Below are 27,175 nucleotides of genomic sequence, written 5' to 3'. Positions count from 1 at the left end.
TTGGGCACCCAACATAGGGTGAGCCCTCAGCAATTGCGGCCGTGCAGACCACCTCCATGTCCACCGATTCACTGCCTTGGCAGCGTGTAATGACTTTCTTTGCCACACGCATCAGCCAAAGCACCCAAAGCCCAACACTGCGCCTTGTTTTTGGATCGCCAGCATGAACATGTTGAATCCCCACTAGGAAGAGCCACTGTTCTATTCTGCCACCACTCCACATCACCGCCATTCTCCTCAACCAAAACCAGGAAATAACCATCGTACGCCGCCATGCTCAGCGTCTCGCCCCCAACCTTCGAGGCCGACCCGGATCCCAAAGATCTCGACGCATGCCAAAAAGCATGAGGAAATCTAGGGCTGTCACTTGGTTTGGTAATTACCAAACCGACCGAATACCAACCGATACTTTAGGTTTGTAAACTGACTTTTTGGTAACCGAGACCGATAAAACCGAAATAAAAAATTACCGAAAAAATTGGTTTGGTTTTAGTAAATACCGAATCTACCGATTATCTAAATATTAGCTTTATATACTATGGTTTTCAATACACATACATGTATATTAAGAAATAAGCATAAAAGTTTTCATAATAGTATGAACATTACTCAATATACTACATAATTAATAGTACATGTATTTTGAGTAACTTAGTCCAAAATGGTTAAATAACCTAGTTTTATTGAAAATGGCTAAAATTTGATGTCATATATACAAAAGAAAGCTATAATTAGTAGATAAATACGAAGTTTACGGTTATAAAATTGAAAAACCTAATTTTGTTCATTCTAATTTATATTACAAAGAATTAGTTGTTCTAAAGTTGAAATACCGAAAACCGAAATACCGAAATACCGAATTTGGTAGATATGACTAAAATCCGAAAATTTTGGTTGGTAATTGGTAGCTCAATTTTGAAACCGAAAGCTTTGGTTTTGAAGTTGGTAATACCTATAACCGATTCAAACCGACCGAGTAACAGTCCTAGGGAAATCTCTATGCCATTGAAGCCAATCCAGATACCCAGCTTGAGAGACCCTCAACGGCGAAACCTCCCTCCGCTCCAAATTCATTCTGGTGCGACGCGGTGGAGGTGAAAACCGAGTATGTCTCCTCGATGAGGGGCAGCTACAATTGGGAACTCGTTGAATAAGATCGACGTTGACTTGTTGCAAGGATACAACGATAGGTAGAGAGGAGTGATCTACTAGACGGTGGTGTTGTACACCATTGATGGAGCCTTGAGCCAAGGCGACTAGGGTTTGCTAGGATTCGGAGCTCTCACAGCTAGAGCGAGAGCATTTTTTTAGGAGTCAGAAGCCCAATTAAAAGGGTTTACTCCTCTATATCATGTACCGATATACATTACCTTATATTCAAATATATTAAGTTTCCCTAATCAATATAGATGCAGATACAATATCCATATTGTAACAGGATTAGAATCTCTATACAATTAAAATCACTTTATTCCTCAGTCATGAACTAATTATTGTAGTTACTACATCTATATATAATGATGAGTCCACAAAATATGATACCCAAACTCTAGTGCACAAAATTCAGTTCAGTGCCCAAACTCTAGTGCCAAGGCCAATTTGATACCCAAACTCTCAACTATACCAACGTGATACCTAAATTCTTATTTTGATATTGACATGATACCTCCGTCCATTTTCCGTGAAGGCTCCATCAAATTGATGACGTGGCGAACATGTGAGGATAAAAAAAAGGGTTAATGCTTATACACCCCAGATTCCTGAGAATACTTCTCATACACCCCAGTGTCTTATTTTCGTTCCTCTTTACACAACTCTTTCTCTGATCCATTCCTACCAACCCATCTTATCAAAATTCTTACCAGTAGTACCCCTCTTTGAAGTCTCTGTCAGTTAGTTGTTTTGTTGAAACGTGGTGGGCCCATATGAATTATATTTGTTCAGACAGATACAGCTGTTGCATTCATCCTCTATTTCAAAGGTAAACAGTACACTTTACTATTCAAGATTTCAATCGTTGACAGACTTGAGTTAAATGCTATATGTAAAAATACTAGCAAAGAATTGCAAAAAGAGAGAGAAAAGTTGAGGAAGTTAAAAGAATATAGAGAAAGGCTTAGTAGAGAAACTCCTAATTACTGGGATATTATCTAATTAGAAGAAGATATTGATAATCTCTTATAAATTCTGGGAGAGGAACAAAAACCTCTTGATTACCTGAGCATTGGTTAGATCCGCAAATCACTGGTATCAAAGCTTGTAAAATAGCTCAGCAGGGGAATCCCCAATGGGGACAATGTCTGATTTAATAATAGAGAGACTGAATTCTCTATTAAAATCTTCTGATGAAAAATATCAGATCCTGCAGAAAGAAATATCTAGATGTCAAGATCATCTAGAACAAATTCCTGTTATAATCCACCAGTTAGAAAAACTGGAAAACAAACTGGATTATATCAAAGGACTTCCAAAAACGGAAGAAGAAAAGCTAACAAGTGTTAGTAGAAAAATCAATGAACAGCAAAAAACGCTGGATTCTATGAAAACTATACTGGAGGACAAGAAAGTGCCTACAGTAAAAAAGAAAGCTAATGGATTCAAACCATTAGAAAGGCCGGAGAATCCTGTTCCAAACTTGATTTTTCTGGATCCTTCTACTAGTTCTACTAGTATTCGGTATGAAAAGCCGACAGAAACTCGAGATATCAACATGATGAGCATCTTCGGGAAAAAGAAAGGAGTACAACTCCTAAATGCTGAAGAATTTGAATACAATGAAATCGAGCATGAGGTAAAAAACGCCTCAATTCCAAAGCTAGATTTCAAACAAATATACAAAAGGGGAACATTTGACCTGATGGACAGCCATCATTTCAAATTACTGGAATTTACAACCCCCTCTACAACAGGAGAAACTGATCTACTTCTGATCACTCCTGCTGAAGTTGCCAGAGCAAAAGCAAAAAATTATCAATTTATGCATATTGGAGCAGTCCAAGTAGGCATAAAACTTTTAGCTCGAGAAGGCATAAACTGTTCAGTTCTATGTGTCTTACAAGACAATAGACTGGAAGATTTTCAAGCCAGCCTGTTGGGAACCCTTGAAGCATCTCTGTGCAACCAAGTAGCATATTTCAACTGCTTCCCCAACTTTTCTACCAGCTTGAAAGATGCAGCCCACTGTCTCCGACTGAGAGTCAAGACAGATGGCATATCTATGAAAAATGATATGCAAGAATTGGCAATAGTATACAGGATATACTATAAACTGATGAGTACCACAGTAGAGCCAAAGACAAGGATATCAAACATCCCTGGTCTTACTACTGGATTCCTCACCAGTCAGAAGAACCATTCACAACAGATCCATAAGGTTACTTGGAATGAAGTAACTTTTCCTATTGAATGGAAATTATCTGGTCCGAAGCTACCAGCAGAAAGTGCAAAAGCTAAAATTTATGAAAGTAGAAAGACTAGAGAAATCAGTCTAAATTTTGACAATCACAGAAAAAGTGATGTCTGTCCTGAGAACCTCAGGATAAACAAAAATCTTCTCAAAAGAAGCTACAGCACTAGAGAAGCTAGTGTTAGTGGTACAAAAAGCTCTGAAGAACCATCAGAGTCCATCACTGAAGAAGAATTAGAAACTGATCTAAACAGACCAGTTAATATGTTTAGAGCACAAAAGCTCTATGATCTCTATGAAGAAGCAGAGTCCTGCAAAAATCCTGAACGATTAGAAAAACTAATCGAAGAAATGAAAAGATTCAAACCAGGAAAGGAGAGAAAACTCCTCCCCTATCAGGATATTGAAATGGAAGAAGGAGATAGCTCCAGTTCCAAAACAGTTATCATTAGAGAAAAGGGAAAGATCAAACTCCCTGTTCAGAAGGCCCCTACGGGCAGAAATGGAGAAAGAAATTCTCAAAGATTTGTCCCAGAGGACAAGATACCCAGAGTACCAATTTCCAACTATGGTATCTGGCTAGATCTAGACAAAGCTCTAGACAAGAGAAAAACTCTTGACCAATGGGTAGACAGCCTGATGATGGCATCCGCTCTAACCCTTGGAAAATTTGAAGCCCCTGATCTTCAGATGTACTTTGAAACTACTCTTACTGGAGTAGCAAAGAAGTATTACTTCTCCTTCAAAGAAACCGCCAGAGGAAAAGAATGGCTGGAAGAGATCAGAACTTCAAAATCTCCGTATGATTTTGCAGCACCACTGTACGATCAGTTCTGTGGAGATCTTTCAAATTTCAGTGAAAAGGCTAAAGAAATGGCCAAATCAAATATCCATGCACTAAAGATTTGTGACATGAGATATTTTGAAGAATACTTGAATGAATTTCAAGAATATTACTGTACGATTGGTGAACTAGAGAATACTGTTCTAGTCAACCTGTTGCACAGGAAATTCCCTGAACCATGGAGAACAGCTGTGCGAGAAAGCATAGCAGAAAAACCAATTGAAAGATTTTCAGTTGGAGGAATTGCCGACAGGATCCGGCAATTACTGAAAGAACAATGCAAAGCCAATCTTAGAGCAAAGATGGCTAAGAAACAACTCAAAGAAGTTGAAAATTTCTGTTATGGAATATTGGATGTACCCACTAACTGGGGGTGTCATGAATCCAAGTTCCTCAGAAAAAGAAAAGAAAAATATTACCCCAAAAGATTTAGAAAGGGTAATAAGAAAAGAGATTGGAAATTCAAGAGAAGTTCCAATTACAAGAAACAACAGGAGGAAAATCCTAAAAAGAAATTCTTCAAGAAAAAGAAGAATACTCATCAGCATAAACAACAACCCAGCAAGAAAGCTTGCAGATGTTGGTTATGTAAAGCTGAAGGGCACTATGCCAATGAATGCCCGGAAAAGGGTAAAAGATCTACTAAAGCTCTCTTTGAAGAATATGAGCATATAGTAGAAACTGCCAACATGAAAGGCTACGAAATAGCTTATTCTGATGATGAAGAAGACGACAGGTCAGTTTACTCTGCCTGGTCTGAAGAAGAAGATTCTTCATCTGAGTCTGAGACAGATTCTGAAGTAGAGTACTTCGAATCCAGACAAATGAATGTTTTGAAAATCAAAAACTGGGAAGAAAGCAAGACAGAAACCTTTATGTCTTCTTATCAGGTGAACCCTGGTACATTCGTTTGTGACTACTTCCTCTGTCACGAAAAGGATGGTCTCCCTATGTTCTGTGAAGAGTAAAAAAAGACTTATCACAAAGAATGCTTCATAGCTGAAGCAAGAAGAAAAACCAAGAATGGTCTTGTCAGCCAACTGGTTGAACAAGAATATGAAGAATATTTCTCTGAGAAAAAAGAGAAAGAAGTAAAAACTTTGTTCCAAGAAATCATGGAACAACCATCTTCCTCAAAAAAGGAGGAAACCATCGATGAAGAAAAAATAGATGAAGATATTGAACTGGTTGAAATACCAGAAAAAGAAGAACTGGTGAAACCACCAGAAACTGTTTATCTCTTAGAAAAAGCAGCTACTAAAACATGGGATCTACTTGGCCAACCTTCTGGCAAGTTTGATTATAAGGTCCGATATGACCCCCCGTCATGGTTCAGTAATCCAGACAGCAAAGAGATAATTCCTACAAACTGGGATGATCCACAACCTTCTAGTTTGGATAAATCTCCCACTCAGGAAACTGTTCCAGAAGAATGTAAACCATTCATTCCAAAGGAACAAGCTCAAGAAAATGAGCTTCAACAATCGAAAGTCGTCTCTACTAGTAGATACAGCAACTACATAGAGATTGGACTAAAATTCCCTGATCATAAAAAATATCATCTACATGCCTTTGTAGATAATGGATCAGGATTTACAGTTGCAAAAAGATTTGCAATTCCAGAAGAACTCTGGAAAGAAGAAAAGAAAACAGCTACTGGTGCTACTTTTGATGGAAGCCATCTCACCATGAATAAAGTAGCAAAAAATGTTCACATCACCATTGGTGGAGGAACATTTATCATCCATAATGTCTGGCAATCTGAAGGCCAAGGCGCTGATTTCTTGTTGGGTAATGATTTCATTCTCCAACAAAGATTCATTCAGGATGATGAAGCAATAGGCTTCAGAAAGGGAGAACGGGTGTTCTGGGCAGATAGGCTTACTCAAGCCAAAAGTGTAGTAGGTCCTCACTTTACTACCCAATATCAGAGATCGCAACAGAATAGTGGTGATCTTACCCCATACAAACCCAAATTTGAACCCATACTCCAAATCAAACAACAAGAAGAATTACTTGTTGAAGAATCTTCTGAAGAAGAAGAAGAAGAAACTAGTGAAGAAGAAGAAGCTAGTTTCATTCATGAGCATAACCTCAAGCACTTTCAGAATAAGCTTGAGTCCCAGAAAATTCCCACTCTTGAGAAAATCAAGAAACTACTCGAGCAGAACATCGATGTAGATCCTCAGAAGTTTTGGGAAAAAGACCCAGTGGTCTGTGAATTAAGATTGCATGACATGAATGCTATCTGTCATGTCAAAGCCATTCCTCAGTACAAAGAGGAAGACCAAAAAGAATTCAGAAAAGATATTGAAGATCTCCTGAATAAGAGATTAATTCAACCTTCCACTAGCCCTCATCATGCTCCAGCATTCTACGTGAGAAATCATGCAGAAACCATTCGAGGAAAAGCTAGAATGGTTATTGACTATCGAGATGTCAATAAGAAGACTGTCAAAGACGGCTATCAAATTGCTCAAGTAAGAGTATTGCTCAACCAGCTCAGAGGAGCTAAAGTCTTTTCAAAATTTGATGCAAAGTCAGGATTTTGGCAAGTCAAGATGCATCCTGAGAGTGTACCTCTCACTGCATTTGGAACACCTCAAGGACATTACGAATGGTTAGTAATGCCTTTTGGTCTAAAGCAAGCTCCCTCAATCTTCCAGCGAAAGATGGATAATATCTTCAAACATGTTGCGGAGTTTTGCGTCGTCTACATAGATGACATTCTGGTCTTCTCCAAAAACAGAGAAGAACACATGAAACACCTCTATGAGGTTGTTAAGCTGATAGTTCAGCATGGAATCATCCTAGGTGAAAAGAAGATCTTCTTTATCCTCGATGAAGTGGATTTCCTAGGAATAAATATCAAAAATGGAGTGATAAAACTTCAGCCTCATATCCTTGAGAAGATCTGGAAATTCCCAGATAGAATTCCTGATGCTAAGAGTCTAGAGAGATTCCTTGGTGTCATAAATTATGGGAGAGATTTCATTCCTAAAATCTCGGGATTAACAGCAATGTTATCTCCTAAAACGAGTTCCAAAAGAAAATGGAACTTCACAGAAGATGATGAAAAAACTATGAAGCAGATAAAAAAACTCTGCAAAAACCTCCCTCCTCTTCAACAACCAGAAGAGAATGATGAAATTATCCTCCAGACAGATGCGAGTGATAATTACTGGTCCGGTGTAGTTCTGGCGAAAGCGCCTGAAACTAACATTGAAAAGATCTGTAAATTTTGTAGTGGCAAGTTCAGCCCTGCAGAACTGAATTATCCCACAGGGGAAAAAGAAATTTTGGCTGTCAAGAAAACAATTTTAAATTCTCCAGCTTTCCTTGGAAAACTCTTTACTGTCCGCACCGATTGTGCCAGAGTAAAGAATTTCAAAAATTTCAAACTTGATAAAGTTGCTGATAGAGGAAGACTAGCTATCTGGCAATTATTCCTTAACCAATATGATTATGTTGTTGAATTAATTGCAGGAAACAAGAACTATCTTCCAGACGCCTTAACAAGAGAATTAGCCATGTTCAGCAAAAGAACTGATGACGACGACGAAGGTCGCAATCCCAGAAGCAGAAGAGCTGGGAAAGAACATGAAACCAATAAGGATCCCAAAGAAAAAAATTTTCAAGAAATTCCTGCTAAGTCCAAGAGGCTTAGCCACAACTGATCAATCCCAGGGTAAAGGATTGACTAGCCCGTCTCAAACGGCAGACGGTAAAGGCTCATCAAGACCGTTGACGGCTATTGCTTTGCCAAAAAGCACACCTACTCCCAGCGGAGTAATAAATGTTTTTAACTATGAACTTCGAACTTTCGATACTCCTGTGTTCAGAACTGGCAGGAGACTTGCTTACCACCAAAAGGCAATTCTGGATAACCTTTTATTTGCCTTTCAGGAAAGAAGCAGTGGCCTAATGTTTCCAGCTCTCTTTGCCTTAGCTGAGGAACTATATGAAAACGGCAGGCCACAGTTTCAAGAAATACAGCAGAGTGCTGTCAAGAAAGAAAAAATTAACTTCCTTGAAAATCCAGAAAGTGCTAGGGTCCCTATCATGGCACTCAATGAATCAGATTGGCATGATTTTCACAATCTGATAGGAAGACACAATTCAGAAGACCTAGTTCCTCCAACTCTCTTTATTGTCTTAGGATCATACGTTGGAAGATACTTGGTTAATGTTCAGAGTGAACATCCTCAAGAACACAAGCTTTGGCTTGTTGAAAATGGTTTTGTCCATAATCTATGGAGCAGAACAAATGATGATCTGAAAGGTTTGCCGCCCATCATAGTCAACACAGTCAAAAATATCAGAAAAAATGACTGTACACTTCGACTGAAGTTCAAATCCACTCCTCCAGAATGGATCCAGAAGGCAAACGGTGAGGTTGAATATATTTCTCCATATCATTATGTGAGAATTATTCAAAGAAAGTATCTTCAACCTGCCTGTGTAGCATATAATGGCCAACCAAACTCAAGCATCCCGTGGATGAAGGCCATGGCCTTGGACTACATCAAGAAGATCATCTCTGAAGATGTCTACAATACATTCCTGGCAGCAGGAGAGAAAACTATTATAACTGCCTATGATCATCCTGACGTAGTCAGCAGTGTTCTATTCTTATCTCTCACCAGAAAAGAGATAGACTCGACAATGGCATGCATGCAGTGGGTGGAAAAGCTTGAAAATGACAACCACTACAAGATGTATGTTGATACAGACGTCGAGGACAATGCGACAACCACTCGTATGGCCCAGGCAGACAACAACTCCTTTGTCTTCGGCCGCCACTCTGAAACGGATGAGAACATGTGAAGCAACAGGTGAAGAATCAGCACCAAACTTGCAACTGTAGATCTTTAGACTTTTCTAAAGCTACTTTTGCTTTGTCCTTTTTCAAAAAAGGAACAAGTAAAAAACACTTCACTCCTCACCTAACTTCCTTTTTGCTTTTCCCGAACGACCTCTACCAACAAGAGCACTCAGAAAAGCAGAAGGTCACGGAGTTGTTCTGTACATTTTTATGTTTTGAATTCTAGCTTGGAGTCCGCTCCCTATATAAGAAGCTTTAGTTTCATTTGTAAGGCATTCGAAAACGGAAACATCAATCCGATATTCGAAAAGAGCCTGTTAATGCTTGGATCCGTGGGGATCTAATTAACGATAAGTAAAGAGAGAGAGCGACACAAGCGAAGTATAGTGGTTCGCCTCCGCATGAGCGGGAGACTACGTCCACTTGAATGTTGTACTAGTGTGTGTCGAGCCTTGCGGCCCAACGAGATTACAAGAGATGTAATGAATGGTTGTGGAATGAATCAATGAATGAATGGGAGGAGAGTTCCTTTTATAAGTCAAGGAAGCCATCTCCTCTACTTGTTCTTCGATGTGGGACAAGCAACCACACAATTCTAGCCTAGAAATGCCTAGTTGTGAGGGCATGTTGACAAGGGCGGAAAGGTGGCTTCCCGACGTCGGATTTGCGACTTCCGGATACCGTGGCGTAGCTTGAACATAGGGCTACAAGATGCAAGTCTCGGTTGGGCTTCACCATGGCTTGTGGATGTCCCAAAGAGGGTGTTACTTATGCTTGGTGATGTAGAGAACTAGCTTGCTAGTGTAGGTATGAACAAGTCCCCGAAGTCCCCGAGTAAGAGTAGCTTCTTGGTTGGGGAGTTCAAATCATGAAGTCATCAAGCATAAGTAATATCCGAGAGGCACACGGCCCCTACAAGTCCCCGAGCTCCGCAAGCAAGAAGGGACTCGCTATCCTGCATCACAAAAGACCAAAAAAATCGTATATGTAGTTACATCGGAGGTGCACAACCATAGACTCGTGGAGCCCGGAGGCTAGACCACATGTAAGAAAACGTGAAACAGTGTGGTGCCCGGAGGCTAGACCATAGATAAGAAAATGTGAACAAGTGTAGTGCCCGGAGGCTAGACCACATGTAAGAAGCATTGTGAACCGAGAGCGCAACTAAAACATGTTGGATAAGTGTAGCGAGTTAGGTGTTCGAGCAAGTTAGGTGTAGGCGCTGTATGAGCGTGCGGGGCGTAGCCCAAGCGAGTCGCGGCCATGCTTTGATACCTAAGCGAGTCATGACCGTTTCGCAAGAATTTATCCGAGCATGTTTAATTGAGCTATAAGTGTCACAAGGTTCTAGATGAATGTCACATGAAAGTGAATTTAAGCATGTATGTGTGTAGCATGTACTTGTAGGAAAGTTGCTAATAACATGTTGTAGACATGCTTAAAGGTATAGAGACATGTATAGTCATAGCATCGGTGGTAGCTCAAAGTGCAAGAGCGTAAGAGATAAGAAAATGCGACTTATCTGGCGGATGCGGTGTTTTCAAGCATGCAGCAACTCGTAATGGAGGTGGAATGATTGAAGAAAAGAGCTCAAGGTTCGGTGCTGACCAAAGTCAACAGTCAGCGTTGACCAAAGTCAACAGGAAGCGTTGACCAGGTCAACGCCAACCATATATTCAGAACGAACGCAGCGAGCTAGCGGAGGATTGTAGCGAGCTAGCGGAGAGGCCAACCGGAGCTGCCTTTGCTCGGCGGAGTCTTGGTGGGCGGAGCTTTGCCGCTGGCTAAGTTCGGTGGAGGTCGGGTTTGGCGGAGGAAAAAGGCCGGCGGAATGAGCCTTGGTCAGTGGTGGCGGATGACGCCAAGTGGTGATCGCTGCCAGAGTCTGGTGTGCAATGCTTCGTATTCTAGCTGTGCCTCTCCGGAGCTGGAAGCTTCCCAGCGGAGACCGGCGGAACGGATAGGCTAGCGGAGCTGGGCGGAGCGGGGCTGTGCAGCGGAGTTGGCCGAGCGGATGTGTGTTCGGCGGAAGCTGGCCAAGCATAGATTTCGGCGGAGCCGTAGAAGCTCGGCGGAGGTTTGCCGCTGATGGAGTTGGGCGGAAGATGCCGGCGGTGCTGGCAGGCTGGCCGGCGCTGTGCTGGGCTGGCGGTGACCTGGTCCGAGTTGTCAATTTGGAGCACTGGGAAGAGGGATGTGTGGCGGAGCGGACTCGGCAGAGGCTCCGAGTTCGGCGGAAGCGCAAAGTGTGGCGGAGAGAGGTCTGCCGCTGATGAAGATGGACGGCAGAGCTCTTGGCCGGCGGAGTGGAGCTCGTCCAGCTGAGAAGTCCGGCGGAGCCCTGGAGTGCAGCGGACCGGAGCTGCGAGTTGGGCGGAGCGATTGGGGGTCGGGCGGTGAAGTTGCAGCTGGCGGATCAAAGTCTGGCGGAGGGGACGTGGTCAGCGGAGCGGAGGGGAGCTGCGAAGTGCAGCGTGCATGCGAAGCCTGGCGGAGCAGTTGCAGGTAGGCACCACGCTGACCGGACGACCGCTGAAGACGTTGAAGATGGAAGTTGGGCGGGAAAAAACTACCGCTGAAGACTTTGAAAATGGTTCTGGGTGCCCAGAGAGATTTTCTGGGTGTCCAGAGAAGTTTGGCGGCAAATTTTTTTTTTTTTTTTTTTTTTTGAGATGGTCGTTGACCATTGACATGGGCGCTGACCGATGACGATCAGCGTTGACCATGCTAGCTCGGCGTTGACCAAGCGTTGACCGGACCCTGATGGGCGTTGACCAACCCCGCCGGGCGTTGACCAAGCCCGATTTGATGTTGAACGAGCGTTGATCGGCCAAAGCTCGTGGTAGGTGACGAAGCCTTTGTGTGTCGGCTTCCCACAGACGGCGCCAAATGTTAATGCTTGGATCCGTGGGGATCTAATTAACGATAAGTAAAGAGAGAGAGCGACACAAGCGAAGTATAGTGGTTCGCCTCCGCATGAGCGGGAGACTACGTCCACTTGAATGTTGTACTAGTGTGTGTCGAGCCTTGCGGCCCAACGAGATTACAAGAGATGTAATGAATGGTTGTGGAATGAATCAATGAATGAATGGGAGGAGAGTTCCTTTTATAAGTCAAGGAAGCCATCTCCTCTACTTGTTCTTCGATGTGGGACAAGCAACCACACAATTCTAGCCTAGAAATGCCTAGTTGTGAGGGCATGTTGACAAGGGCGGAAAGGTGGCTTCCCGACGTCGGATTTGCGACTTCCGGATACCGTGGCGTAGCTTGAACATAGGGCTACAAGATGCAAGTCTCGGTTGGGCTTCACCATGGCTTGTGGATGTCCCAAAGAGGGTGTTACTTATGCTTGGTGATGTAGAGAACTAGCTTGCTAGTGTAGGTATGAACAGAGCCATAGTAGTGTGCTTCCATTCCTATCTAGAAGTGAAGTAGTGTGCTTCTGTACAAGTAAGTATCTGTTCTCATTCTTATGGATAGCTAAACAGCTTTTGCTGTTTGCCTGAGAATGAGGCTCTGAATGTTTAACATGTATATTATTTGAATAAATGAATTCATGTGGTTACTCATCCACCTCAACAAGTATCGTTGTCATAATATAGTTATCTTTACCTTTGTCTTTAAATAAGTTATCTCCATCTTTAGGTCACTAAGTGTCTGCATCTTGTAGAATTCTTAGGTTCTGATTGTACTGTTCAACTAAAAAAAAAATCAGTTTTAAATCCAAAACTAAGACAAGCAGCAGTGATTCCGCCTGTTAAGTATCCGTCAGGCAAGAGGCCGTTAGGAGAAATTAGGCATGTTGAAGGCTAGTTTTGTTTTGTTTTTGTCATTTAAAATGAAGTTTGTTTGGTCAAACAGTATTAGCAAAACCACAGGCTAATATAGGATACAAATGACATTTAGATAAAGACTTATCCCTGTTAGTCTTTTCTTAAAAGAAACAGTGTAATACAAAAGTGTTGGGTAGTTGGGAAAAATACTGATGCTTTTTGGGTATACGGGAAAAACCCCTAAAAAAAAGGGCAAAAGACCAAAATAACCTCTTTTAATTTTTATTTTTTTTTGAGAAATTTTTAATTCTATCTTCTTCTTCCTCATTTCCAATTTCTCAGAACCCTTTTCTTTTGCTATCGAATTCTCTCTTCCTTTCCTTCTTCCCTTCCCAATCTGATCCTCTTTTTTTTTTTTCTTTTCAATATATAAACCTCCTTGACCAGTTCAACTCTCTCCCCACCAAAAACCCTCAAATCGCTTTCTGCTATCAAAGTAAGACTTCGCCAAAAGGTAAAAATCACCATCCACAATCTCGTCGTCCTCCACAATCGGAGTCGACACATACGACACGCCGGCGATCGGCGTCGAGATAACGTCCCTGGTGCAAAATCTCCGGCGAATGCTGAAGCTTCCGCGCTGGAATCTGGTGTTGGTCGGCATGAACTTTGCCGGGTTGTGCTCGATGCCAACCAATTGCTCTCCAGCCCACTTGGACGTAGCGTAGAGACAACGATCGCTTAGCCAGCGAATTGCAGCGCGAAGCTCGATGCGGTAGTTGTCTTTCAAGTTCATCGATTGGGGTTTCTCAGTTGGCGGATTCCGTGGCGGTTGGATTTGACATGCAGCGGTGGCGGCGGTTTTCTAACGCAGTGAGTGACGAAGCTACTACTGAGCGACCCCCCGCGCCCAAAAAACTCCAGTCTCTCTCTAATAAGTTCCTCAGAGATAATTTGTGTCAAATCTGGGTTATCTTTTTCTTTTCTTTATTTGAGAATATATCTGGGTTATTATTCAAGAACTTATCTGGGTTCTTTTACAAGAACTCATACGAAGAAATGGAGTTTACGGTGTTAATAGATCAAGGGGGTCGGCTACTATGATATTAGTAAAGTGAGAGTTGCAGTGCATTCGGAGACGGAAAATGTGAGTTGGATTTTTCTTAGAATTTGAGATTGATGGCTGGGAATGATTGTGGATTTGAATTGTTGGAGTGTAGAAAATCCATTTTAACAATTGAGTTCTGAGTTTTAATTCAAGAATTTATATTTTTCTTTTCAACTACTTAGTATAAAAACTTAAAAAGACAATTTTGCCCTCCAATAATATTTTCACGTGTTTGCCACGTCATCAATTTGACGGAGTTGTTATGGAAAGTGGACGAAGGTACCTCGTCGATATCAAAATAAGACTTCAGGTATCACATTGGTATAGTTGAGAGTTTGAGTATTAAATTGGCCATGGCACTAGAGTATGGGCACTGACAGTGAATGTTTCTCTATATATAATGATGGAAATTGGCTTCTCTGCTATAACTATAATTTGCTAGAAAAAAAAGTGCATCATCTGACCCTTAAAACTTCTTGATGTTTCTTGATGTGACATCAACTGACCCTTAAAACTATATCTGACGGTTGTGATAGAATCCAAGCAAATTATAGCATGTCATATTATAGCAGAGAAGCCAAGTCCATAATGATGAGTCCACAAAATAATTTTTACAGCCTTCAGCACCCAAAAGTGAAAGGCCTTAAAGTAGATTTAGATCCAAAATGGTCAAAAGCTGACCAATCAAACTTGAAAAAAAAAAAAAAAAACCACCAAGATACAAAGTCTCTAAGATATCCCCACGGGAAAGATTAGGGCTGGGTACGGGCCGGGACGGGCCAGTTTTGAGGTATACCCGATCCCGGGCCCGAAATTATCTTTCGGTATGGGCCGGGCCGGTAAGGCACTTTTTGGGATTTGATACCGACTGTACCGAACCCAACCGGTTTCGGGCCCAAATCGGGACTGAACAACAACCCGAAAAAAAAAAAAAAAAAAACAAATGCTTTCAAAGTTTGCAAACTGGGCAATTTTTTGAGTTTGCAAACTGGTAGCTTTCAGCCTTTCAGGTCTTCAACTCTGCACATTTGCAAATGAACAATTCCATCATTCCAGCCCTATGAATCAATGAATGTATGAAATATGATTCAAATGAACAATCTCATCATTTCCATGATTCCCAATTTTCCATCATTCCATCATAAATCAAGGGTAATCCAATAATCCATCAAGGCTGATCTGATTCAATAAGTGAAGCAAGAAAAGTAGAAAACAACAACAGTACAACTTACAACACTAACAAAGTAACAAGCACACAACTGCAAAACAAGTTACAAGTCTGCATAACAAATTAACAATTAACAAGACAACAAGTACTCAAGTAGACAATCTTAACTTCACATTCAGTTCACATTTCACAATTCACACATCAACTAAACTGCTTAAAAGTTTAAAATTACTAGACTGCATTACAAGAAATCAAGAATACAAGCTGCTACAATGTTCACACTTCATCCATTATAGTTCATTATTCAATATAATCAATACATAAACTCATAAAGTTGGGACAACATTAAAAATTGAAGACAACTAAACTGAAACAGTTTAGATAACAATTACATTACCAGCTGCAACAGACTTTCCCTTCCCTTTAGCTCTTGGAACTGGAGGAGGACACACATTTTTGCTAGATGCAGTGCTTTCATGCTCTGCAAAAATAAAAATTACTCATCAACTCTCAATGATACAAGTCAAAGCACTGAAAATGAAAAGACTCTAAAACTGAAAACAAGACAGAAAGTTATACCATGCTCAACAGCTTCATAAAACTCTATGTTTTCAATGGTGCAATCATCTTGGATCTCTGCGATTTCATCACCTAACATCCAACTTTGCATGCAAATGAGTCCCTCCACAGTTTTTGGAGTTAATGAGCTCCTAAATGTGTCAATAACCCTGCCTCCTGTTGAAAAACATGACTCTGATGCCACTGTTGAGGTTTGAATGGCAAGAACATCCCTTGCTATTGCTGCTAACACAGGAAACTTTGGGCCATTGACCTTCCACCAACACAAGATGTCAAAGCAGTCTTCATCATCAGTGAATTCCAATGGACCATTCAAGTATTGATCTACTTCATGAGCCACCACAGCCTCTGCACTTGATTGTACAACCTTCCTCCAATCATTAAGGAGCTGACCCCTAACACCTCCTCTACTATTGCTGCTTCTGCTTGTAAGAGTACTACATGAAGAGCTTGGAGAGCCTTGCCTCACCATGTGTCTGCCTCCATCTACATGAATTACATACTAAGAAAAAAAAGGCAGCTTATTAATATCCAATTAAAACCAACTAAAAGACTGAAAATTATAGAACAAACAAGTTAAATACCTGATCATAGAGAGCCATAAGAAGGTTTCTAATCTCCAATGTTCTTCTTTTCACCTCATCATCATCTAAACCCTCAGAAGTGAAGATGTGAGTCACATTCTTCAACTTGAACCTTGCATCCAATACTAGGCCAATGATCACCATGTGGTTAATTTCATGAAATGATCCATAATACTTTAACCATCTAGATCTCATATTTCCTGCCATGTCCATCAACACTTGCTCAGTTTCTGTTCCAGTTGCAAACCCAGGTAGAACAAACATGCTTTCTATATTTTTTTCCATGGTAATCACATCATGGAAAGTTGTGTGCACAGTAGGGTGCAATGAAGCACTAACCCTCAATGTGACATCATAGAACACCCTTAAGAAATCCACAAACACTTCTGCCTTATCCCAATCTTCATCTTCTGGTGGTCCAACTCTATTTCTCTTATTCCTGCTTGGTACTACATTCCCATCATCATCATATTCTTCCTCTGGTTCTTTAAAGTAAGCTGCAAAGCTGCTATCCTCATCCGCCAACATCAAAGTAAAAGCCTTCTTGAATTTCAAACCAGCTTCTAGCATGAGGTAGGTCCTGTTCCACCTAGTTGGGACATCCAAACACACCAGTCCCCTACATGGAATTTTCTGTCTCTCCACAGCCTTCTTAAAAGTATCCAACCTGTTTGGAGAAGATCTCACAAACTTCACAGCATTCCTAATTGCCAACACAGACTTCTGCAACCTCTTTAACCCATGCCCCACTATCAAATTAGTGATGTGAGCAGCGCATCTCACATGCATATATCTACCATTCAATATTTGCCGGTAACATGAAGACCTATTCATCTTAGAAACAAGCCACTCTAAAGCAGACTTGTTTGCAGATGCATTGTCAACTGTAATGCACATCACCTTCTCAATCCTCCACTGCTCAAGGCATGATTCTATAAGCTTTCCTATAGTAGGCCCTTGGTGATTTTGAATCACACAGAAACTAATGACCCTCTTATGCATTTTCCAATCAATGTCAATGAAATGGGCAGTAAGCACCATATAATTGACATTTTGAACACTTGTCCAAGTGTCAGTGGTGAGGCTCAACCTATACTGCTTCAAAATCTTCTTCAATTCCTTCTTTGAACTGTCATACTTACCTAGAAAGGTTCTGCATAGTTTCCTTCTAGAGGGAACATCAAATAGAGGACAGACTTTGTCGCAAAATCTGTTAAACCCTTTCTTTTCCACAAAACTAAAAGGCAGTTCATCAATCACAATCATCTCTACACAAGCTTCTAGATATTCATCCTGGTTATAAGCTACTGTGGTCAATCTATTTCCCTTTGATTTATCACCAGCAAGATTTTTCTGAGATTTATCCACATTAGGTGGATAATATCTACAATTTTGGTTGATATGCCTAATCATACCAGAAGTACCATTCTTAGAACTATCCACAGCAAAATCTCCTACCTTTCCCCTAGGGCAATATTTGCAATAAGCTCGTTTATGAACAATCTCAATATCATTTCCCTCAGCATCTTTCTGAACCTCAATCTTATCATATTCAATAAAATGCTCCCAAACAAAATTACGTTTGATACCAGATGCAGTAGAAGGACACTCACTTACAAATGGAGGAGCTTCAGGTTGACTTGCACCTTCTTCAGCTGCAGTAGCTTGAGCTTGAGCTTGAGCTTCAATCTGCTGAAATAATTGTTGTTGTGATTCACCAGCTCGAGGATAAGATGGTGATGTTCCTGTGGAAGAATCCTCAAGACCAGAAGCTGTTGGTCGAGGTCGAGCCACTATCTTCTTCCCTCTAGCCATACTGTTGGTGATGTTGAATTGCAGAATTTGTGATGAACTGATGACTGGTGAATCAACGATGAGATGAGGATTGTGATGAGATTGTGATGAATTGGTGATGGTTGTGATGAATTGTTGAAAGAGTGAGACTGTGAGAGCTGGGGATCGAACTGGGGATTAGGTTTCAGAATTGGGGATCGAACTCATCGAAGTGGGGATCGAACTGGGGATTAGGTTTCAGAATTGGGGATCGAACTCATCGAAGTGGATAAACCGATAAAGTGATCGTAGAGACGTAGACTGGTTCGTGGCAGAAACCCAACCGAGTTGACCGTTATGACTTATGAGCATGCATTCAGTGTGCTCATGTCTATACTAGAAGTATAGACTCGAAAATGGACCAATCAGATATTAAATAAATAGAATTAATCAAAATAAATATAATATTTATATAATTCGGTACGGGCCGGGCCCAATTCGGGTTTGAGTTTAGGGTACCGAAGCCCGTCCCGTTTTTACTGTTTCGGTTCGGGACGGTACCAAACCGAGAAATTCAAAAATGAGGCCCGTACCGTCCCGACATTTTTCGGTTCGGGATCGGACCGGGTTCGGTAACTCGGTTTACTATGCCCAGCCCTAGGAAAGATGTTAGAAACGCATCCGATTATTTAAGTAGGGTCCCATTACTTACTAGCTGCAAATTAAGCCAAACGGATGCCACCGCCCACCACCATGCTTATGGAAGAGTGCCTAGCAAAGTTCCTTTGAAACTAATGCATTCATTATTAGAGTATGTTTTCCGGTACACCGGCAAAGAGCTATTGGCCTTTAGGGTTTAGGGTTTGAATTCCTCACTCGAAGAATTATGCATGAATTAATTTCAGTAGTTTGTGATATTTCTCACACGGAAGGTTTTATTGAGAATTAAATTAGATCTTTTAGACCCTAAAAAAGGGGATTCCTCCTAAACTTAACCTGAAGAAACCGAATCCCAAGTAAGTTTAACTAATTCTCTACTCTAAAGTTGTAACTCCTTATGAACAGTGATTTCCTTAGGAACAATGTAGTGATGACTTTACCCCTACATGTCCAGAGTGTTACTCAATTGTCATTAAATTTTATGTTATCTCTTTCTCGCCATCTGCCCTGTTGTTTGGTTGTCACCACATCTATCTGCCTGTTTTGGTAATTGATCGATAGACACGAAGAAAGAGGGTTTGATCGATAGACTAAAAGAGAGAGAGAGAGAGACAGAGGGAGGGGCAGAGTACTAGTTTGGTCTACAGAGAGTCAGAGATGGTAAGAGATAGATAGATAGAGAGAGGGCGAGGAGTTTAGATTGAGAAAGTTTTTTTTTTTTTTTTTTTAGACAGGTGAGAGTGTGCATTTCATTTTTTTTAGTGAGATTTATGTATTAATAAAAAAAATGAAATATTTTCTAATTAGAGTTGTGCATGCTGATTATGTATTTCTGTGATCATGATTTGTGTTTAGGTGTAAACTTTTCTGATCATAATTCATTCCATATTTTCTGAAGAAAAAAAAATCACTATTATCAGGGTGACGAATTTCTTGGTTTTTTTTTTTTTTTAACATACCTTAATGGAGAGGTTTTTCACATGGGAAGGTGGAATAAAAAGCAGATAAATATATTCCACGTTATTTACATTTATCTGGTTTTTCACACGCGTCAAGCAAAAAGTGTCTGATTAATTTAATTAATACTTTTGGGGGCGGGGGGGGAGGGGCTATCAAGGGTCAAGGCCGGTAAGCCATTGAAAATTTAGAAAACAGTAATAATAACTGAATGACTTTTTTCTTTGGCAGAAGATCACTACATCAATATTCAAATAAAAGTATGAAATATGAGTGTTGAATCCTTGACAATCTTTTAGAATAATTAATATCTTCTTGAACCTTGACATTTTGTAGTTAACTAAAATAATTAAAGTGAATATTTTTTTATATTTCTTTTCTCCTGACAGATAATGCATGCATGCTTCAAAATTGATTAAGTGCTTGCTTAGGCAGTTCCCAAATTAACTATTTTGCTTTAAACGTACTTTTCGAATTTCATATTGAAGAAATCTTGCGGTTATAATTGAATTTTAACCATCCCACTTCACATCAATCATCATTAATCTCACCAAACAATAGTGGAAATTTGAATAGATATATGTTGACTATTGAAGAGCTACGGACGTTAATTATCTATAAATAGTGAAGCTTCACAACTAACAACTCACACCATCCCTTATTACAAAAGGCACGCACTGTAAACAATATTCAAAGCACTTCTCCAGATTTTGAATTAGAAACAACAATGCCTGCTCAAATACTAGAATCTGAAGCTCCAACACAAAATGCCACTCCTGAGGTTAATCGACGTTCAGCTAATTTTTCTCCTAGCATTTGGGGCGATCAGTTTCTCTCATATGCTTCTACTAAGGTAGGAACTAGGAAATTCTTATTAATATACATTATTTGATTACTATTATAGCTACAGCATTGCATAATGCATGGATTAATTTCAGTGGTTTGAGTTTGCATGAACCCATGTATGTGTATTATTGTTATTCTGATTTCACTTTATCTGTTCAGGAAAGCAATATTGAAACTGAGCAACATCTCCGAGAATTCAAGGCAGAAGTGAAGACGATGCTGAAGGCTCCGGTTGAAAAGCTTTCACAAAAGTTGGATATGATTGATAACATTCTGCGCTTAGGAGTTTTCCGCCATTTTGAAAATGAGATCCACGAAATTTTACAGCAAATTCACAACAATTCTTATGTCAACTGTGACGACCTGGAGACCGATGATGAGCTCTACACTGTGGCGCTCCGTTTTCGATTACTAAGACAACATGGTTATAAAGTTTCATGCAGTAAGTCTCTGATCTCCTTTGTTTTCCTATTTTGTTTTCTAATTTTGGGTATACGTTCTTCCTCTAATCATAGAAATACATGTGTGATCGAAGCAGACGTGTTTAGGAAGTTCATGGACGATGATGGAAACTTTAAGGAATCACTTATTGAAGATGTCCCGGGACTATTAAGTTTGTATGAAGCCACACATCTTAGGACACACGGGGAAGAACTGCTTGATGATGCATTGACCTTCACCTCCACTCATCTTGAGTCGGCAACTCGCCATAGTTTAAACCCCCTGGTTATGAAGCAAGTAACTCATGCCTTGTATCAGCCTCTCTGGAAGGGTGTAACTAGACTCGAAGCCAGACATCACTTGTCTGCTTACCCGGATCACAATTCACATAATGAAACACTCTTGAATTTTGCAAAGTTGGATTTCAATCTACTGCAGCAAGTCCATCAGAAAGAACTAAGTGATATTGCAAGGTTAGTTTCTTAATCATATACTATATTTAGAAGTTAAAATTTATGAAAAATATATTACTAAGTACATGTTTCTCAAAAAGATTGCGCTTTCATATAAGTTAAACCACAATTACAACTCATGTGTTGTCATTAAGGTTTCAATGGAATAACTCATTTACCAATAGTTCCATATATGCCATGCACGGGTGAAAAAAAAAAAAAAAAATCTAAAATGTATGAGTGATTTGATAGGTGGTGGAAGGACTTGGACTTTGCAAACAAGCTGCCATTTGCAAGAGACAGAGTGGTTGAGTGTTACTTCTGGACTTTGGGAGTCTACTTTGAGCCCCAATATCACTTTGGTAGGACGACATTTTGCAAAGTTATTGCCATGACATCCATTATTGACGACATTTATGACGTGTATGGCACGCTTGAAGAGGCAGAACTTTTTACTGAAGCTATTGAGAGGTTCGAACATATACATATACATATGCATATTGTGCACCTATTTTCCCCTTTTTAATTACATTTAGTTGTTAATATATAGTTAACTTTCATGTACTTTTGTCAGATGGGACATCTCTGCCATGGATATACTGCCCGAGTATATGAAAATCTGTTACCAAGCACTGTTGGATGTCTATCGTGAAATGGAAGAAAAGCTTGCAATTGAGGGCAACTTATATGCCATCCACTACGCGAGAGAATCAGTAAGCCTAACTAATCATATATATACAAGTATACCTTGTTTATAGACCGATGTAGTCATGTGCTTAGATTGGTTCTATATGTGTTTTGGTGTCTCAGATGAAAATCCAGGTTAGAGCTTACTTCCGAGAAGCCAAATGGTTCCACCAGAAATACACGCCAACCTTGGATGAATATATGTCATTAGCACTTGTTACATCTGGCTACTTTATGCTAGCAACCATATCCTTTCTGGGAATGGGGGATATTGTCACAAGAGACTCCTTTGAGTGGTTGTTCAATAGTCCTAAAATTGTCAAGGCTTCAGAGTTAGTTGGCAGACTCATGGATGACATGGCTTCTCATAAGGTACATGTACTTAACTATTATAGTACCTACTGATTTTTTTTTGGAAAGAAAAGTTGAATTGAATGAAAAAGAGAACACCTGAGGGATTTGAAACCAAAATTCTTTAGAAGAAAGATTGATACGCACAGTGCCTTTTGATTAATTAATTTAGTTTACTTTTCTTACTTCTAACCTCACTGGCCTTCATGTTTGTGTAGTTTGAGCAAAAGAGAGGACATGTCGCCTCAGCTGTGGAATGTTACATGAAAGAATATGGTGTCACAGAAGAAGAAGCAAAAGTCGCACTGACTAAACAAGTGGATGATGCTTGGAAGGTCATAAATGAAGAATTGCTGAAGATTAACTCTATTCCAAGGCCCCTCCTATTGCGAGTTCTCAATCTCTCGCGGGTGATTGAAGTCGTATACAAGAATGAAGATGGGTATACTCATGCAGGTGGTGTGCTCAAGGGTTTTGTGGCTTCTGTGCTTATCAAACCTGTGCCTATATAAGCCTAAGTAAATTTTGTAGTTTGTGTTTCGTATAAGTATATGGATTATCAGTTCATGTTGTAAAATAAGAAGTCGGTTGTCATTTGGAACCGTTTCAAAGACAACTGTGAGATGGCTTAATAAAGTATTTTTCTGATGTGTGTTTTCTTGTGAGCTCAATCCTATCTCTAATAGCTCAATCCTATCTCTAATTGATATTTTCTTTGATACGCCAAAAACAAAAATCTTATGATAAAAAAAAAAGAATATTCTTAACTTGAATCATTAGTAAAAATTATTATTGAGAGTAAAACACAACACTTTTTTTTCTCTCTTCCTCGTCTCAGCCTTTCCCATTGTCACGCCCCTGATTTTTAACACAAATAAAAATCGATATATAACCCGATAATTATACATGCATGAACGTTCAGCCATCAATACCAAATACCTGTAAACTTTTTCCCTTATACAACATACATATTGATGCCCTGAACCCACTATATCAATATTGACCCGCCCACAGAGTCATATATTACATAAGCTTACGAATTAATTTGTCAACAACAAGATAAAACGTAAATACTCCTCAGAGTTCACTACAAGCGGAGGTCATAACACGGTAAAGTCACAAAATGGGCTTCCTACCGTAATGCTGCCAGCACGCCACCTCAGCTTCAGCCACAATTACCCTGACCTGCAGGATTAACCCCTACACAATTCCATTGAATAGTGCACCGGGTTGCCACACAACAAACCCGGTAAGCTTATGAAGCTCGTATGAGTAAACTCAAAACCACAAAGCACAACACATTTCTTAAGTCACCTCCACCTAGACACGATATACACATAGCTCACACCTACGGCCATCAATTCCACAATCTTCCATATCGTGCCTACATAAGTCAACTGGTGACTACAACCTCATGCTTAGATTCTCAACTAGCGTCCCATTACACAAATTCAATCAAACAAGACTTCCTCAAGCAATGTTTGATGCCATTCTAACGCCCTACGGCGAATCCCAAACCACGCTCATTCCCTCCCCACTAGGAGCCTTTGTCATCAACATGACATCAAAGGTAAAACAATGAATCACCTTTCTATCCTCACACAGAGCACAATCATCACCACTATGGTCTTCAAGATAATTCAAGCCAACAATCAATCAAATCAAGAAGAAAACAAGGCAATCACAATTCAAAACAAGCAAAACAATTCACAGTAACCCATGCATATAATTTAGTTCAGGAGGTCACATTAAGTCAAGCAATTCAAGTCAAAGTAGTCATCGTAATCCCACACTCTGACGTCTGTAGGTAGCCCCGACCATCACAGCAGTCTTCTCGATTATTGTTAACTTAATAACAATTCAGCTCCGCTACCGAGCTGTCATCCCACTGATCATCACACAGATTTCACCGATCATCACACAGATAGCCATCATCCTACTGATCATCACACTGATAGCGATCATCCAACTACTCATCACACAGATATCGCCAGTCATCACACAGATAGCGATCCTCACACATATTCATCACACAGATATCGCCGGTCATCACATAGATAGCGATCATCACATAGATTCATTGCTAGTCATCACACAGATAGCAATCATCACACAAATATTCCTACACAAGCTACACAGATATTTCTACACAAGCTTTACATGACAATCATCACAAAGATTCATCATATTGATGTCATCGATTCATCACACAGATATTCCTACACAAGCTACCATATCTTAAGTCTCATTTAAGACGGTCATACTAGACCCATGGTATCTCAACACATGATATCCTACAATCACAACTCAATACACAATTTCATCAGTCATCACCCAGGTAGCAATCATCCAACTCATCACACAGATACTCCTACACAAGCCTTACATGACAATCATCACAAAGATTCACCACAAAGCCACTAATACATGAATACATATGTATATATATATACCCCATAATATATACACACACACATAGTCATCCATTCAGAAATGCCACTAATACCATCTATAGTCACAGTTAATCCCATAACTCCAAGACAATATGGTAACTAGCTAGGCTCATAACACATATCGCGAGATTTACTCACCTTGAAACTCCCGCTGCGTCTTCAATACAGAACAAGAGGCAGCCAAACCACCCAAATTAGCTGTCCAAAGAATACCTCGTCACGTACCTAAGGAATTACAGCTCTGATTTAGTTAATGAATCACAAAAGATAACGTTCGAAACTCTAAATCGAACCAAAATTCCCAAAGTGACGCCAATTAAGGCGAAACCACATCCGAGACCACCCAATGTCTCCGGAATACTTCCACGATCGATATGTCCAAACCACAAGTCGATCGAACGCCCAGATCCTCACGGATCGAATAAATTCACCGATATGAAACGGTAAAAATCACAACAATTCCATTCGAACTCCAAAATTTGCATATTATATATCGAAACGCTCGTATCAACGAGTAGAACATATATAATACCAGAAACAGTCCCTTACATGGCAGGAACACCGCCGGAACACCGCCACAGGCGGTGGCTCACCGCCGCCGGCCAAAAACTCAATATTTCACAAAACTTCCAACATCAAAAAGGCTTCATCTAAGCATGCTTGTGAATTCTCATAACTAGCTCGAAGTCAGAAAACAAGCATAAGGGATCGAAAACTACCTCACAAGCCGTGGATTACTGTTCAATCCGAGTTGAACCAAGTTTCACGTGAATCGATCCAAACAACCACCAAGGATCGATCAAGGAGGCTGCTCTGAGCTCCCCAAGCTCGGCTTGAAGCCTCGCCGACGTCGGAACAAGGATTTCCGACCGGGTCCGAAATCCTCAACTGCACCGCCTTGCTGCACTTCCTCCACCGAAAATCGCCGCAAGAGGACACCACAGGGACGACCAGACGGAGGAGACGAACCAGCTGACCAAATTTCATGGCCAGAGATCGCCGGAGCTATCCGGAAAAGCCGGGTCGGGTCGGCCGGGTTCGGGTCGGGTCAGTCGAAAAACTTTGATACCGAGGGTATCAGTCGAGAGAGAAGAGAGAGAGAGGGGAGATGGCTTCCGGAAAAGGAATTAATGAAAATAGTAAGTTTCCAACTTGGGAAACTTCTATTTATACCAAAATGGAAATTCCTTCCAATGGCCATAACTTTCTCATACGAACTCCAATTCTCGCGTTCCACATGTCCACGAACTCGTATCGACGCGCTCTACAACTTTTTTGAAGGAAGTTTTCGGATAATCCCAACATATAAAAAGTCAACCCTTGCAACCCCCCTAAAACCATATTCTTTACTTAATTATTCGCCCGAAACACTTCCGCTCCATCCACGAGCCACGAAACCGTCCAATAACCACAATTTAAATTCCGGAAAATCCTCGGAAAATAAATACGAATTTCCGGGGCATCACACCCATACCTGGCAAAGGTTGTCAAAATACTGTGACGCCGTATATGAGGAAAGGAAAGGGAGTACTTAGAATTTACCCCAAATGGTACCTCAAGTATTACATTCTTACTATTTTTTTTTATCATAATATGAAATTCATTAATTAGAAGAAGTGTTACAAGTAGATTAAAACAATACAAACCGGAGCCATTATATGCTACTTATAATACAATTCAGGCCATCAGGCCTAAATATATCTTCCATTCATCTAACAAGAAGTTGCACCATCTCCAGTACACCACGAGGCTAGGAAAGATGGTTGTGTGACCATGGAGACCCCAAATACATATTGATAACAAATTTAAGATGAAAACTCCAAACATATGATACATACTAATTCAGTACATATTGATTGTAAACTAAACTACAGAACATATGATACATATTGATCATAGACACTTAAAACTCAAAACATATTTAGTAGGCCATTTTAACGAGAAAGCTAATGAAATACTATATTTAGTAACAATGTAATACTTGAGGTACCATTTGGAGTAAAAAAAAAAATTATAGGTACCAAAAAATACATTTTGCAATAGCTCGGGTACCATTTGATGTTTTTATGCAAAAAATACGTGCCACATAGGCGACTTTAACGGAAAAGTTAATGGAAATATTATATTTAGTAACGGCGCAATACTTCAGGTACCATTTAGGTTAAAAAAAAAGAAGAAGAAAAAAAAGGTACCAAAAAATACATTTTGCAATAATTTAGGTACCATTTGGAGTTTTTACCCTATACTATAAAAACCTAGCATTAATTT

General features: G+C 40.2%; 2 protein-coding genes across 3 annotated transcripts; one reads left to right on the top strand and one right to left on the bottom strand.

Moving 5' to 3' along the window:
• Positions 1-15,318: 15,318 nt before the first annotated feature.
• Positions 15,319-18,102, bottom strand: LOC133730871 (zinc finger BED domain-containing protein RICESLEEPER 2-like). The gene is made up of 4 exons (XM_062158381.1): positions 16,288-18,102; positions 15,704-16,205; positions 15,517-15,605; positions 15,319-15,360 (listed from the first exon to the last, which is right to left on the bottom strand). The coding sequence occupies exons 1-4, from the start codon at positions 18,100-18,102 to the stop codon at positions 15,319-15,321; spliced, it is 2,448 nt and encodes an 815-aa protein (XP_062014365.1).
• A 2,215-nt stretch (positions 18,103-20,317) lies between these two features.
• Positions 20,318-23,132, top strand: LOC133729029 ((-)-germacrene D synthase-like). Of its 2 annotated transcripts, none has more exons than XM_062156505.1 (7): positions 20,318-20,530; positions 20,683-20,965; positions 21,059-21,437; positions 21,669-21,887; positions 21,991-22,129; positions 22,227-22,475; positions 22,673-23,132. In XM_062156505.1, the coding sequence occupies exons 1-7, from the start codon at positions 20,405-20,407 to the stop codon at positions 22,964-22,966; spliced, it is 1,689 nt and encodes a 562-aa protein (XP_062012489.1). In that variant the 5' UTR covers positions 20,318-20,404; the 3' UTR covers positions 22,967-23,132. The 2 variants fall into 2 exon arrangements, with proteins under 2 accessions (XP_062012489.1, XP_062012490.1); XM_062156506.1 differs by having other exon boundaries at positions 20,320-20,530; positions 21,062-21,437.
• The last annotated feature ends 4,043 nt before the right edge of the window (positions 23,133-27,175 follow it).

The sequence above is a fragment of the Rosa rugosa genome, chromosome 2 (assembly GCF_958449725.1).
Source record: "Rosa rugosa chromosome 2, drRosRugo1.1, whole genome shotgun sequence".
Taxonomy (NCBI): Eukaryota; Viridiplantae; Streptophyta; class Magnoliopsida; order Rosales; family Rosaceae; genus Rosa; species Rosa rugosa.
This window is presented reverse-complemented; position numbering and strand designations above follow the sequence as displayed.